Below are 11,025 nucleotides of genomic sequence, written 5' to 3' on the forward strand. Positions count from 1 at the left end.
AGAACCACCTCCTCCCAGCGGCGACGGTGTGGCACAAATCACAGTTTGTTCAAATTGGTTTTATGCACTTGGCGTAAAAAAACAGCGGAGCAAACATTCCCCCGGGGGGGGGGGGGGGGGCGGCGGGGGGGGTTGGGGAGGGCGGGGCGAGGACCACGGTCTGTCTTCCTTTCCCCTCCCCTGGGGGCTACAGTGACTTCGTGGTGGCGGCGGGGACAAGACCCACACCTTTGACCGACACGGTGAATCGTGTGCGCTCACGTCGGTTCTGCAGCCAAGCAAGTGACGCGGGGGCCGAGGGAAGGGCCTCGCGCCCCTCAGGCCCGGTGAGCGCTGCCCTCCACACGCAGGGGGCGCGGCCAGCCCCGCAGGGCCGCAACCGCTGTCCTCGCCGCCCTCAGCCGGGGCCCTGGGTGTCGTCCTGCAGCTTGAGCTCAACTCTACTCCGTGCCCTTAAGGGTTTGTGCTGTGAGGCCGGGGCCTCCCAGGTGCACGTACCTGTCGTTTTTTTCTCTTCAGTATTGTTTCTTTGCTCGCTTTGGGGAGTACGAGGCGGCAGGTCTCGCGAGAGTGGCTTTTCCTCCTGGCCCGCGGTCTAGTCTGTAACCCGCCTCCCGGAGCCGGAGCGCACGGTCAGTCTGCACCCTGCTAACGCGGTCCGCAAGGGTCACGGCTCCTCAAAGCCAAAAGCCTCCCCACGAATCAAATTTTTCCTCAAACTCTTCATACAATTAACTTACTCTTTTATTAAAAGTTTGTTCTGATTATTAATACAAACTTGCTTTCGAAAATGTGGAAAATATAGAAATGTCTGAAGAAGAAAATTAGAATCATCCATAATTCCACTCCCAACCACAGCCAATCACCCTGTATGCTCCGCTCGTGACACGCCGGGCCTAAGCTCACTGAGTGTTCTCAAAGCCAGCCAGAGGCGGGCTTTCTTCGAAGCGTTCGTGTCTTTTCCCCCGAAGAGAAAACAAACGTGGAACATGTAAAAAACATACTCAAATAGAATGAGGTTACTTTACAAAGTAGCTTCTTATAAAATCTCCATTTTGTCAAATTCCGAGGAGTCAGAGACCCGAATACAGACTCTGGAACATTTATTAGGAGAAGAGCAGACAGGGCGAGGGGCTCATCTCCAGATGCCCCCCCGACTCCTCGTGCTGCTGGGGGCCGGGTGCCCGCCCTTCCTGCGTGCGGGAGGCTTGTCTGTCCTAGGGGCTGCAGCAGCCAGGCGGCGAGGGAGAGCCTGGGAGGGGATCTGGGAGGGGAGGGAGGAGAGAAGGGGGTCAGCCTCCCCACCACCCCAGAAAGGCACCGTGCATGGAGAGGGCCACAGTCAGCCAGCCAGCCAAGGGGAGACCACACACTACAGAAGACAGACAGGAAACAGAGGTGAGGCAACAGACAAGGAGCCGGCCGGGGAGGAACCAGTGGGTGAGGGCCCTTGCACGCCCCTCGCCCCCGCCTCACTTTCCCTCACCTCTTTCCGGGGGATCTCACCCAAGCGGGAGTCCGTGTTCCTTCTGGGGACATTATCCCCTCGGCTGTCCGTCCTGCCGCACAAATGGAGGGTGAGGACGGGGGGGGGGCTCCCCGACATCGGAGGGAAAGCTATTCCCCAGTCTCTCGGGAAGAAGAACAAACAGTGGCGGGAGCAGCAAGTCGCAGAGGAACAGAGGGGACGGCTGGGCCTCCGCTTGCCCGCACCGGCTGCCCCGGAAGAGAACAGATGCCTCTCGGTGGACAGCACCCAACCCTCCCTCCCCTGCCTGGGCCGTCTCCCACCGGTCCAGGCTCCATCCGTCTGACCCTCCTCCCCTCCCTCCAGGCTGGTACCTGCCGTGTTCCTGCCTCTTCAGGTAGAGCAGCAGGTCCTCAGCGGGCAGAGCCCCCCAGCCCCGAGCTTGGTACAGTCGTAGCAGCTGCGACACGTCCATCAGCTGCCGCGCGGGCGCGAGCCCGTCCCCACCTGAGGCGCATCAGTGACGCTCGTCACGCCAGGGCCCTCGCTCCGCCTCCCCAGGCCCCCCGCAGCCAGCACCTTCCCTCCTCACCTCCCGGCCGCTCATCGCGCTCTGGGGAGCCCGCCCGGAGGCCACTGCTCTGTGAATGGCTTGAGGGAAGCTCGTGAGCCCGGAAGAGACTGGACGCCACGGCCAGGGGCACTTTAGTCTTATGAACTGGGGGCGGGAGGTGTGGCACCTGCGGGGCCTCCTCCCAAGACGGGACAGTCAGGGGGCCTAGCGAAAGGCAAGAGGCGCAGGGCTCGGGAAACAGAGCAGGAGCCGAGAAAGCCCCATCGCCTCGCCTCCCTTAGGCTCTTGCGCCTCTGCGGCTCCCACCTTCCCCACTCACCAGACTTCGGGGGCAACAGCTCAACAGAGGGGGCCTCGCTGCTCTGCGGTACTATCTCCAGCAGCTGGGGGGACAAGACAGTGAGGCTCCCTGGGGACCGGTGAAGAAAGAGCCCTGGGAATGTGAGGGAGGCAGAGGGAAGAAAGGGCCAGGGATGGCCGCCTTCCAGAACTCGGGCGATGGGAATCGAGACAGCCCGCGAGAGAAGCTGTCAGCCCCGAAAGGCGGCTGCAGCCACCGTCCTGGACTCCTGGAGGGGAGAGAGAACGAGGAAGGGGAGAAGGAAACGAGGTAGGATGGGTGGGCCCTCGCTTACCTGGTGCAAAAAATGTTTGAGGCCGTCCAGCTGGGAAGGGGGCTGCAGCCCCGGCTTTAGGAAGCCGTCCCCGTCGGATCCAGGACCTTCCTCAGGGAACGGCCGCTCTGGACGGTGATCGGGGCGGAAGGCGCCGGTGGTAGAGAAAGCGCCGGCTGGAAAGCGAACCGGCCCAGCGTGTGTTGTGCGGGGAGGGGACTCCTCCACAAGTCAACCCTCCAAATGCCCCCGAGGAAAGAGGCCCAGTAACGTAAGAGGGCATCACGGCTGGGGGAGGACAACCAACGTTTAGAACAGCTGGAGAGAGAAAGTTGGGGGCGACTGGCAGGTGGCACAGCTGAGTTCGTGGACACAGGAGAGAGGTGTGGGGCTCAGGCTCTAAATGAATTAATCCCACCGTCAACTCCTCGACGTAGAGAAACCAATACTCAGAATGGCTCACGATTAACAGACATGTTCTGGTCCCCCTCACCAGAACACGCCCTCCTTCTTTTTAATCATGGTTACACAGTTTTTGGATTTAAAATCCTGATGTGACTCAGCCCTCATTCTTCACTCGACCTGGTGGTCGTGTTTGCACCACGCAGAGCGTCCCCATCCAGCCAAGTCGCAGCTGACTGAGCCAGGGAGAGCCACATTCAAAGTCAGCCAGTCCAAGAAGTGGTCACCAACCCATCAGATCGCCTCTCCTTGAACTGGACCCAAGAAACAGAGACACCGAGGTCTCTAGAAGGTTGTCTAGGGCCGCCCCCCCCCCCCCCCCGGGTGGCTCAGTTGGTTGTGCCTGACTCTTGGTATCGGCTCAGGTCATGATCTCATAGCTTGTGGGTTCGAGTCCCACGTCAGGATCTGTGCTGACAGTGCAGAGCCTGCTTCGGATTCTCTCTCGCTCTCTCTGACCCTCCCCCACTCACTCACACGCATATGCACACACTCTATCTCCAAATAAATAAACATTTAAAAATTAAAAAAAAAAAAAAAGATGGTCTAGAGTATCGGCTGGAGTGTCACAGCTGGTCAAACCCACATGCGAACCAACGTCATGAGAGCAAGACCTGAGAGAGAGTGCTGGTCTACCAGCGGAAGATGTGCGGGGAGAGGCAGAGCCAAGGGCCCGGATGGCCCCAAATCAGCCTGGAGAACGCCCCTGGTCCCGACACCAGCTCTCCTGAAGTCCAGTGACATCCGATCCCCGCGAGTTCCCACTCCCTTTATTTGAGCCAACTTGAGTGGATTTCGGCTCCTTGCACCTTATGGTCCCCGAGACATCTGGGGAACCAAGCACTCAAGCCCCGCCCAGACAGACAGGGAGCTGGGTCAGAGGAGCCAGTCAGGCAGTGCATGTACAGGGGGCACCCCAGTGACTCTGTCCCCCGTTACCAGAGGTAACAGACGAAGTGAGGCCCGGCTTTGGCTCCAGGGGCTGGAAGGAATGCTGGCTCTGGAAAGGGGGGCCCAGCAGGGGGCTCAGGTCTGGGGAGGGGCTGCGGAGAACCCGCGGTGGCTGATCTGCCCCAGCTTCCCGGCTCTGCTGCAACACGGGCTTCAGGGCCACGGCCACGGGAGGCCGAGTCCAGAGCCTCCTCTCGCCCTTCTCTGGCTCCTGAGGCCCAGGGCTGGAGGGGCTGGTGGTGGGGACCTGGGCACAAGACAGACACAGAACAAGGATCAACGCCCTGTGCATTTAAGGAGACAAGATGTGGCCCAGACGCTTTGATTACAAACTTAAGATTCCAAATAAGAGGAGGTTTGGTAATGTCTAACAAATTTCTATCAAAGTTAAAAATGTGTATTTTCGACCTTAAACTTCCATTTCTAGAGACTTCAGGGAGATGCCTGCACAAAGGCATGGATGAACGGTATTTGAGAACTGCTGAGTAGAAACAGAATACAGGAAACGACTTTGATGTTCACGACAAACACGTGGTCAAATGAAAAGTCGCACAGCCACGTGGGGAAGGCCCCCCACTGAGGGCGGGGTGTGCACACAAGTCAGGAGCAGAGGCTGCTTCTGGGGAGAGCGGAGCGTGCCCAGAGACCGCGGTGCAGGGCAGGATGGAGATTACATTTCACCGTGCACCTCCTTGAACTGTTTGGATTTCTGTTTTTACCACGTGCATATTATTGTCTATTCCAAAAAATATTTTCGCTTAAAGATAAAAATCTCGTAATTATGAGAAGGCAGTAGGAGATGCCAACATAAGAAGGTTTGGGGTGAGGGGCGCCTGGGTGGCTCCGGCGGTTAAGCGTCCGATTTCGATTTCGGCTCAGGTCCTGATCTCACGGTTTGTGAGTTCGAGCCCCACGTCAGGCTCTGTGCTGACAGCTCAGAGCCTGGAGCCTGCTTCGGATTCTCCCTCTCTCTGCCCCCCTCCCCTGCTCACACTCTCTCTCTCAAAAATAAATAAACATTAAAAAAAATTAAAAAAAAAAAAAAGAAAAAAAGAAAGAAGGGCTGGGGTGAGACCCCCCTTCCCCTACTCTGGGGCAAGACTGGGCGACAATTCTCGGCCCTTCGCGTCATAACTCAGCGGCCATCTGGCAGGACTGGTAGCAGGTACCACTCACCCCCCCCCCCCCCGCCCCCCCCCGGGCTGGGGGGAGACAGCCGTGCCCAAGGAGAGGGGCCAGTAGGGGCGAGCCGTGACCGTGGCAAAAAGACCTCTGAGGAGGCAGTTCCTCTTCGAGAAGGTACACAGGTGGGTCCCCCTCCCCCCAGGCAGGCCCTAGGACAGAACTTAGCAGCGGGAGAGCGGGCCGTGCGTACCGGGAGGTCGGGGGGCAGGGTGGTGGCGCCGAGCAGCTGGCTGGCCTCTGCCCAGTGGGCCTGCAGCATGGCCTGAAGCCGCTCCACCAGCTCAGCGCGCTGCTCCTCCAGCCGCCGCTGGCCGCTCTGCAGCTCCCGCACCCGCGCCTGCTCCCGGGCCAGCCTGACGAGAGACGGGACGGGGGGCGCGCGGCCTCTGAGACGGCAGGCCAGGCGGCGGGGGTCCGGTGGCAGCGCGCACAGGCCTGCAGGGGCGGGGCGGGGGGAGCGGGCTCCGGGCTGGCAGGGACCCGGCGGGGACGGTACCTGAGCTCGTAGTCCTGCGCCACCTGCTGCTGCCTCTCCTCGCGCTCCGCCATTTCCACCTTGAACTGAGCCAGCTGGGCGGACAGCTCCTGCTGGTGCTGTCCACTCAGGTCCTGCAGCTGCTTCCTGGGGGGACGAGGGGGAGGAAGGAGGACTGAGTCTGGAGACGAACGCCATCAAGGGAGAAAAGGCGGAAGGCGTGCGTGTGACAGGCCAAGAGCCGGCCGGCCCGGCCGAGGCATGGTGGGTTCGGGAAAGGGGGAAGGACAGAGCTGGCGTGTTGGGACGGGGACCCCGGGAGCAGATGCCGCGGCGAAGATTTACGGGACGGTGATTCACTGAAGAGGCATTTCCAGAAAAATCCAGGAGGGGAGAAGGGATCTGGCACAGGAGGAGGTTCGAGGCCTCGGGGCAGCTCTGGAGACGGCACAGGTCACAGCTCGGCACTGTCCCCACCAAGGCCAGGGGGCTGGAGATCTGTCGCACCCGTCAGTTATGGGCCCCCGCGCCCTCCCCGCACACCCGACGGCAGCTCTGCCCCGGACACACGCGGTCCGGGCCCGATGGCAGCCAGCAGGCTCAGAGCCAGCAGAGGGACCGCAGGGGACATGGACGTGTGACGTCACCCACCAGGGGACCCGGTGAGGGCCACGCACCTGTGATGTTCCCGCAGCGAGGCCACCTGCCGCAGGCTGCTCTCCTGGGCCTGAGCCAGCCGCTCCGTCACCCGCTGCTCCAGCCGCACGGCCAGGTCGGACTCCAGCTGGACCCGCTGGCTCTCGTACCGGGCCTGGTGGTGAAGGAGGGTGAGGCAAGGGCTCGGTTCCCGGGACGGAGGGCGCCAGGTGACAGAAAGCCCACCGACCGGCACCCCCCTCACATGCCCAAGGGCTAAAGAATAAGACTTCTGTCACGAGGACTCAAAGGGGACCCCTTTCCTCCCTGGGCCACGAGGTCCTCCCACACCACGCACGTGGCACACACAAGTCAAGAGGGCCGTGGGCAGAAAAATCTACACGTAACGAAAAGAAAGGTCGGGCAGGATGACGAGACCTCTCATGTGTCTGAGGCGGCCCAGGGCCTGACGCTCAGCGGGCGCCCGGCAGGAGGCACCGTCCCCTCCTCCTAAAGCACAATCAGGCTGCGGCATGGTCTCTGGTTTGTCACCTCACAGTCCTCCTCCCTCTCGCTGAAACCTCATTTCCGCTCACAGCTGTTCACGACGAGGAACCTAATTCCGAAGTCCCACAGAGGTTGGGTCTCAGCCCATCCGGTGATATCTCTGGAACACCTACCACCCACGTCAACCTTTCCTTCCGAAGCCACGCTCCCGACGCCACAGCTCCGTGACCCCGTTCTGACTGCTCCTTGGCCCCAGCTGCCCAGAAAGGTCCTCAGTCTTCTTCCTGACCACACAGCAGCTGACGCTCCGGGTCACATGTCAATAATAAACACGTGGCCTCTAGGCCATATTTTTTGCTACTGTTTCTACCCTAAAACACTTCCTAATCTGTCTTTAGTTGGGCCTTTCTTCCAGGCTTTAAGCCCACTCACACAGAGGCCTACTGAATATGTGTATTTGGATACACCCCAAATAAAACATTCGAAATGTAGCTCGTTTGGTTTTCCACTCTCAGTCCTTTCCCTCCTAGGATGTATTTCGTGCCTTAGTTCGTGGCACGGCTCTCCACCGAAACAACTAAGCCATCTCAACCCAGAGTCATCCCGGACCCCTTCCTGCTTCTTTCCGCCTCCAACCGGCTCGTTCCATTCTACTTCCTAAACGCTAGCAAATTTACTCCTCACTCGCTACTACAGTAATTCAGTATGATTTCACGTCTCGCTGATCTCCTCACATCTATTCTACCCTCCACCCTCAGTCACGTCGGCCCCAGCAGATCTCCCACTTTGTGCCTGAGTGAATATTCTAGAATACAGATGGGCTCAATTTATCTCCTTGTTTGAAACCGTCCAAATGCCCCCCACGGCCTGAAGAATAAAGTTCTGGCTGCTTGAGATGGCTTACACGGCCCCTCGTGTCTTCCTGCAGCCCACCCCCCTCCCCTCTCCCAGTTTCCAATTCTGCATCAACCCTTCGCAACAACACACGTTCTTTTCTGTGTTTAGTTTTTAAAAATTGTGGGGAAGAAAGCCCCACATCGTATAAAACTTACCTTCTTACAAGCTGATTTTTATTTTTGTTTTAGAGAGAGACAAAGTGAGTGCAAGAAGGGGAGAGGGACAGAATCTTGAGCAGGCTTCACGCTCAGCGTGGAGCCTGACTCAGGGCTCGATTCCACAACCCTGAGACCATGACCTGAGCCAAAATCAAGAGTCGGACGCCCAACCAACTGAGCCACCCAGGTGCCCCCCTAAATTCTTCTATTGGACAATTTGATATATACTCCCTGTGGGCCAACAATTCCACTTTAAGGAATCTATCCTACAGAAGGGGTGCCAAACATCTACTTGCAATAATGTTCACTGAAGTGCTGCTCTTAATAGTGAAAAAACCAGAGTCAATGTAGACTTCTCGTAGAAAGGAAAATGCTTGGGGCGCCTGGGTGGCGCAGTCGGTTAAGCGTCCGACTTCAGCCAGGTCACGATCTCGTGGTCCGTGAGTTCGAGCCCCGCGTCGGGCTCTGGGCTGATGGCTCAGAGCCTGGAGCCGGTTTCTGATTCTGTGTCTCCCTCTCTCTCTGCCCCTCCCCCATTCATGCTCTGTCTCTCTCTGTCCCAAAAATAAATAAATGTTGAAAAAAAAATTTAAAAAAAAAAAGGAAAATGCTTAAGAAAACTATGATTCACCCATTCATTGAGACGTTATAAAACTCTTAAAAATCACAGTGTCTATCTATCTGTACTAATATATTCCCTCATGTCTACAACAAACTCTCCAGTGCTGAGGTGGAGGAAGGGAGAGAGAGGGACAGTGAACCAGACAACAGACAAACATCGTAAAATGTCAATGGGTGAATCTAAGTGCCATTCGTTATACCATTCATGCAACATTTCGTTGAGACAGAAATATTCCAAAACAAAAAGCTGTGTGGAATACACATACGTAATTTTTTTAAAAGACCATGCTCTCTAATCACAAAGTTAACCTATAAATCAACAATAAAATATAAAAAGAAAAAGCCTGTATGTTTGGAAATAACCCAGGAGGTCAAAAATAAATCATATTTAAAAATCTGAATATCATTCAGAACCAAACAGTAAGGAAAATACCATATAGGATAAGTTGTAGGATGCACTTAAATGAATACTCATAGAGAAATTTAGAAAAGACTGGAAAAGAATAAGCAAGCATCCATCTTAACAAGATTTAAAAAAAAATTTTTTTTTCAACGTTTATTTATTTTGGGGACAGAGAGAGACAGAGCATGAACGGGGGAGGGGCAGAGAGAGAGGGAGACACAGAATCGGAAACAGGCTCCAGGCTCCGAGCCATCAGCCCAGAGCCTGACGCGGGGCTCGAACTCACGGACCGCGAGATCGTGACCTGGCTGAAGTCGGACGCTTAACCGACTGCGCCACCCAGGCGCCCCAACAAGATTTTTAAAACAACAACAGAATAAAACCAAAGAAAAAAGTTAATTCTCTGAAAACTCATTCAATTCAACTACAACAAAGATGATTTTAAAAAGAAAGGATGAGATAAATGACACAAGAGAGCAGTATCAGGAAAGAAAGAGTAGAAAAGATGCCAAGGACGTTAAAAAAATAAAGTACAACTTTAAGTCGATAAATTAGAAAGTTTAGACTAGATGGATATACAGAAAGAAAAAGCCAAAAATAATTCAAGAAACAGAAAGCCTAAATATTTCCATAAACGTTAAAGAAACGACATTGGCCGTCAAATATCAAATATTCAGGAAACACATATGAGGGCAGCCGGCTGGCTCAGTTGGTTGGGCATCTGACTTCAGCTCAGGTCATGATCTCACGGTCTGTGAGTTCGAGCCCCACGTCGGGCTCTGTATGGACAGCTCAGAGCCTGGAGCCTGCTTCAGATTCTGTGTCTCTCTCTCTCTCTGCCCCTCCCCTGCTTGCATTCTGTCTGTCTCTGTCTCTCAAAAATAAGCACTAAAAAAAAATTTTTTTTTAATGTGTAAGAATTTACAAACAGTGGCGCCTGGGTGGCTCAGTCAGTTGAATCCAACTTCAGCTCAGGTCATGATCTCAGGGTTCGTGGATTCGAGCCCTATGTGGGGCTCTGTGCTGACAGCTCAGAACCTAGAACATGCTTTGGATTCTATGTCCCCCTCTCTCTCTGCCCCTCCCCCAAACACGCTCTGTCGCTCTCTCAAAAGTAAATAAACATTAAAAAAAAAAGAAGAAAAGAAAAGAAACACATATGAAATCCAACCTTACAAGCTACTTTAGAGTACAAGACAGGCATGAGATCTTCACATTCCTAATACTGGCAGGGGAAGTTGTTCAAGAGAGTATGTGTGTATATGTATGTATACTCACACACACACACACACACACACACACACACACACACACAGATATACATATACATATATATACATATATATGTACATATTCACACGTATACATATATATGTATATGGGTACATGTATCTGTATACATACATATACATGTGTGTACATATATGTGTGTATGTATATGTATGTATGTGTGCGTATGTATATATAAAAAGCACCAAAGATGTACCAGCATGGAATTACTAGGCCAAAGCAAAGGGAAATGGGTGCCTAGCCAGGTTAGCCAGCAGGGTAGACAGTCACTTTTGCCCTGGAGGTATCTGCCTATCCGGTCTGGACTGTCTTTCAAGAGCACATGAACAGAAGTCAAAAGCCAAGGCCCATATAAGTTGATATCTAAGTGGAGACCCTCCCCACAATAAATTGAGACTCCAGTATGTATCATCCTCAGGATGAAGGTGAACAGAAGTGGAACAGCCTGTATGAAAGTAAAGCTCAGCTTTAATCATAGAGCAATCCCAACCTTTAAAATGTGGTTTAAATCCTGGTTTTGTAGTGTCTTTCAGGTAGAAGCAAATGCAAATCTTCACTGCAGACCTCAACTTATCCCCACAATCTTTCAAATACAAAGTTCCAACATACGATCAGAAATAAAGAGAACCCAGGGCACCTGGATGGCTCAGTCGGTAGAGGGTCCATCTCTTGATCTCAGGGTCATGAGTTCAAGCCCCATACTGGGTGTGGAGCCTACTTAAAATTAAACCAAAAATGGAAGGAAGGAAGGAAGGAAGGAAGGAAGGAAGGAAGGAAGGAAGGA

General features: G+C 54.5%; 1 protein-coding gene across 7 annotated transcripts in view; it reads right to left on the bottom strand.

Moving 5' to 3' along the window:
- Positions 1 to 722: 722 nt before the first annotated feature.
- CNTROB (centrobin, centriole duplication and spindle assembly protein) overlaps positions 723 to 11,025 on the bottom strand; it is a 25,432-nt gene continuing 15,129 nt past the window's right edge. For 3 of the 7 annotated variants that reach the window (XM_040453311.1, XM_040453310.1, XM_040453314.1), the window contains 10 exons: positions 6,407 to 6,540; positions 5,751 to 5,876; positions 5,445 to 5,607; positions 4,058 to 4,316; positions 2,678 to 2,832; positions 2,362 to 2,425; positions 2,061 to 2,246; positions 1,843 to 1,975; positions 1,487 to 1,559; positions 723 to 1,264 (listed from right to left, as the gene is read on the bottom strand). In XM_040453311.1, coding sequence (XP_040309245.1) covers positions 1,136 to 1,264; positions 1,487 to 1,559; positions 1,843 to 1,975; positions 2,061 to 2,246; positions 2,362 to 2,425; positions 2,678 to 2,832; positions 4,058 to 4,316; positions 5,445 to 5,607; positions 5,751 to 5,876; positions 6,407 to 6,540 — 1,422 coding nt within the window. In that variant the 3' untranslated portion in view covers positions 723 to 1,135. Of the gene's footprint in view, positions 1,265 to 1,486; positions 1,560 to 1,842; positions 1,976 to 2,060; positions 2,247 to 2,361; positions 2,476 to 2,677; positions 2,833 to 4,057; positions 4,317 to 5,444; positions 5,608 to 5,750; positions 5,877 to 6,406; positions 6,541 to 11,025 lie in introns of those variants that run through there. The other 4 variants (XM_040453312.1, XM_040453313.1, XR_005784065.1 and 1 more) reach the window with 4 other exon arrangements.

Source organism: Herpailurus yagouaroundi, unplaced genomic scaffold, assembly GCF_014898765.1.
Source record: "Herpailurus yagouaroundi ecotype Mexico unplaced genomic scaffold, PumYag 208, whole genome shotgun sequence".
Classification (NCBI taxonomy): Eukaryota; Metazoa; Chordata; class Mammalia; order Carnivora; family Felidae; genus Herpailurus; species Herpailurus yagouaroundi.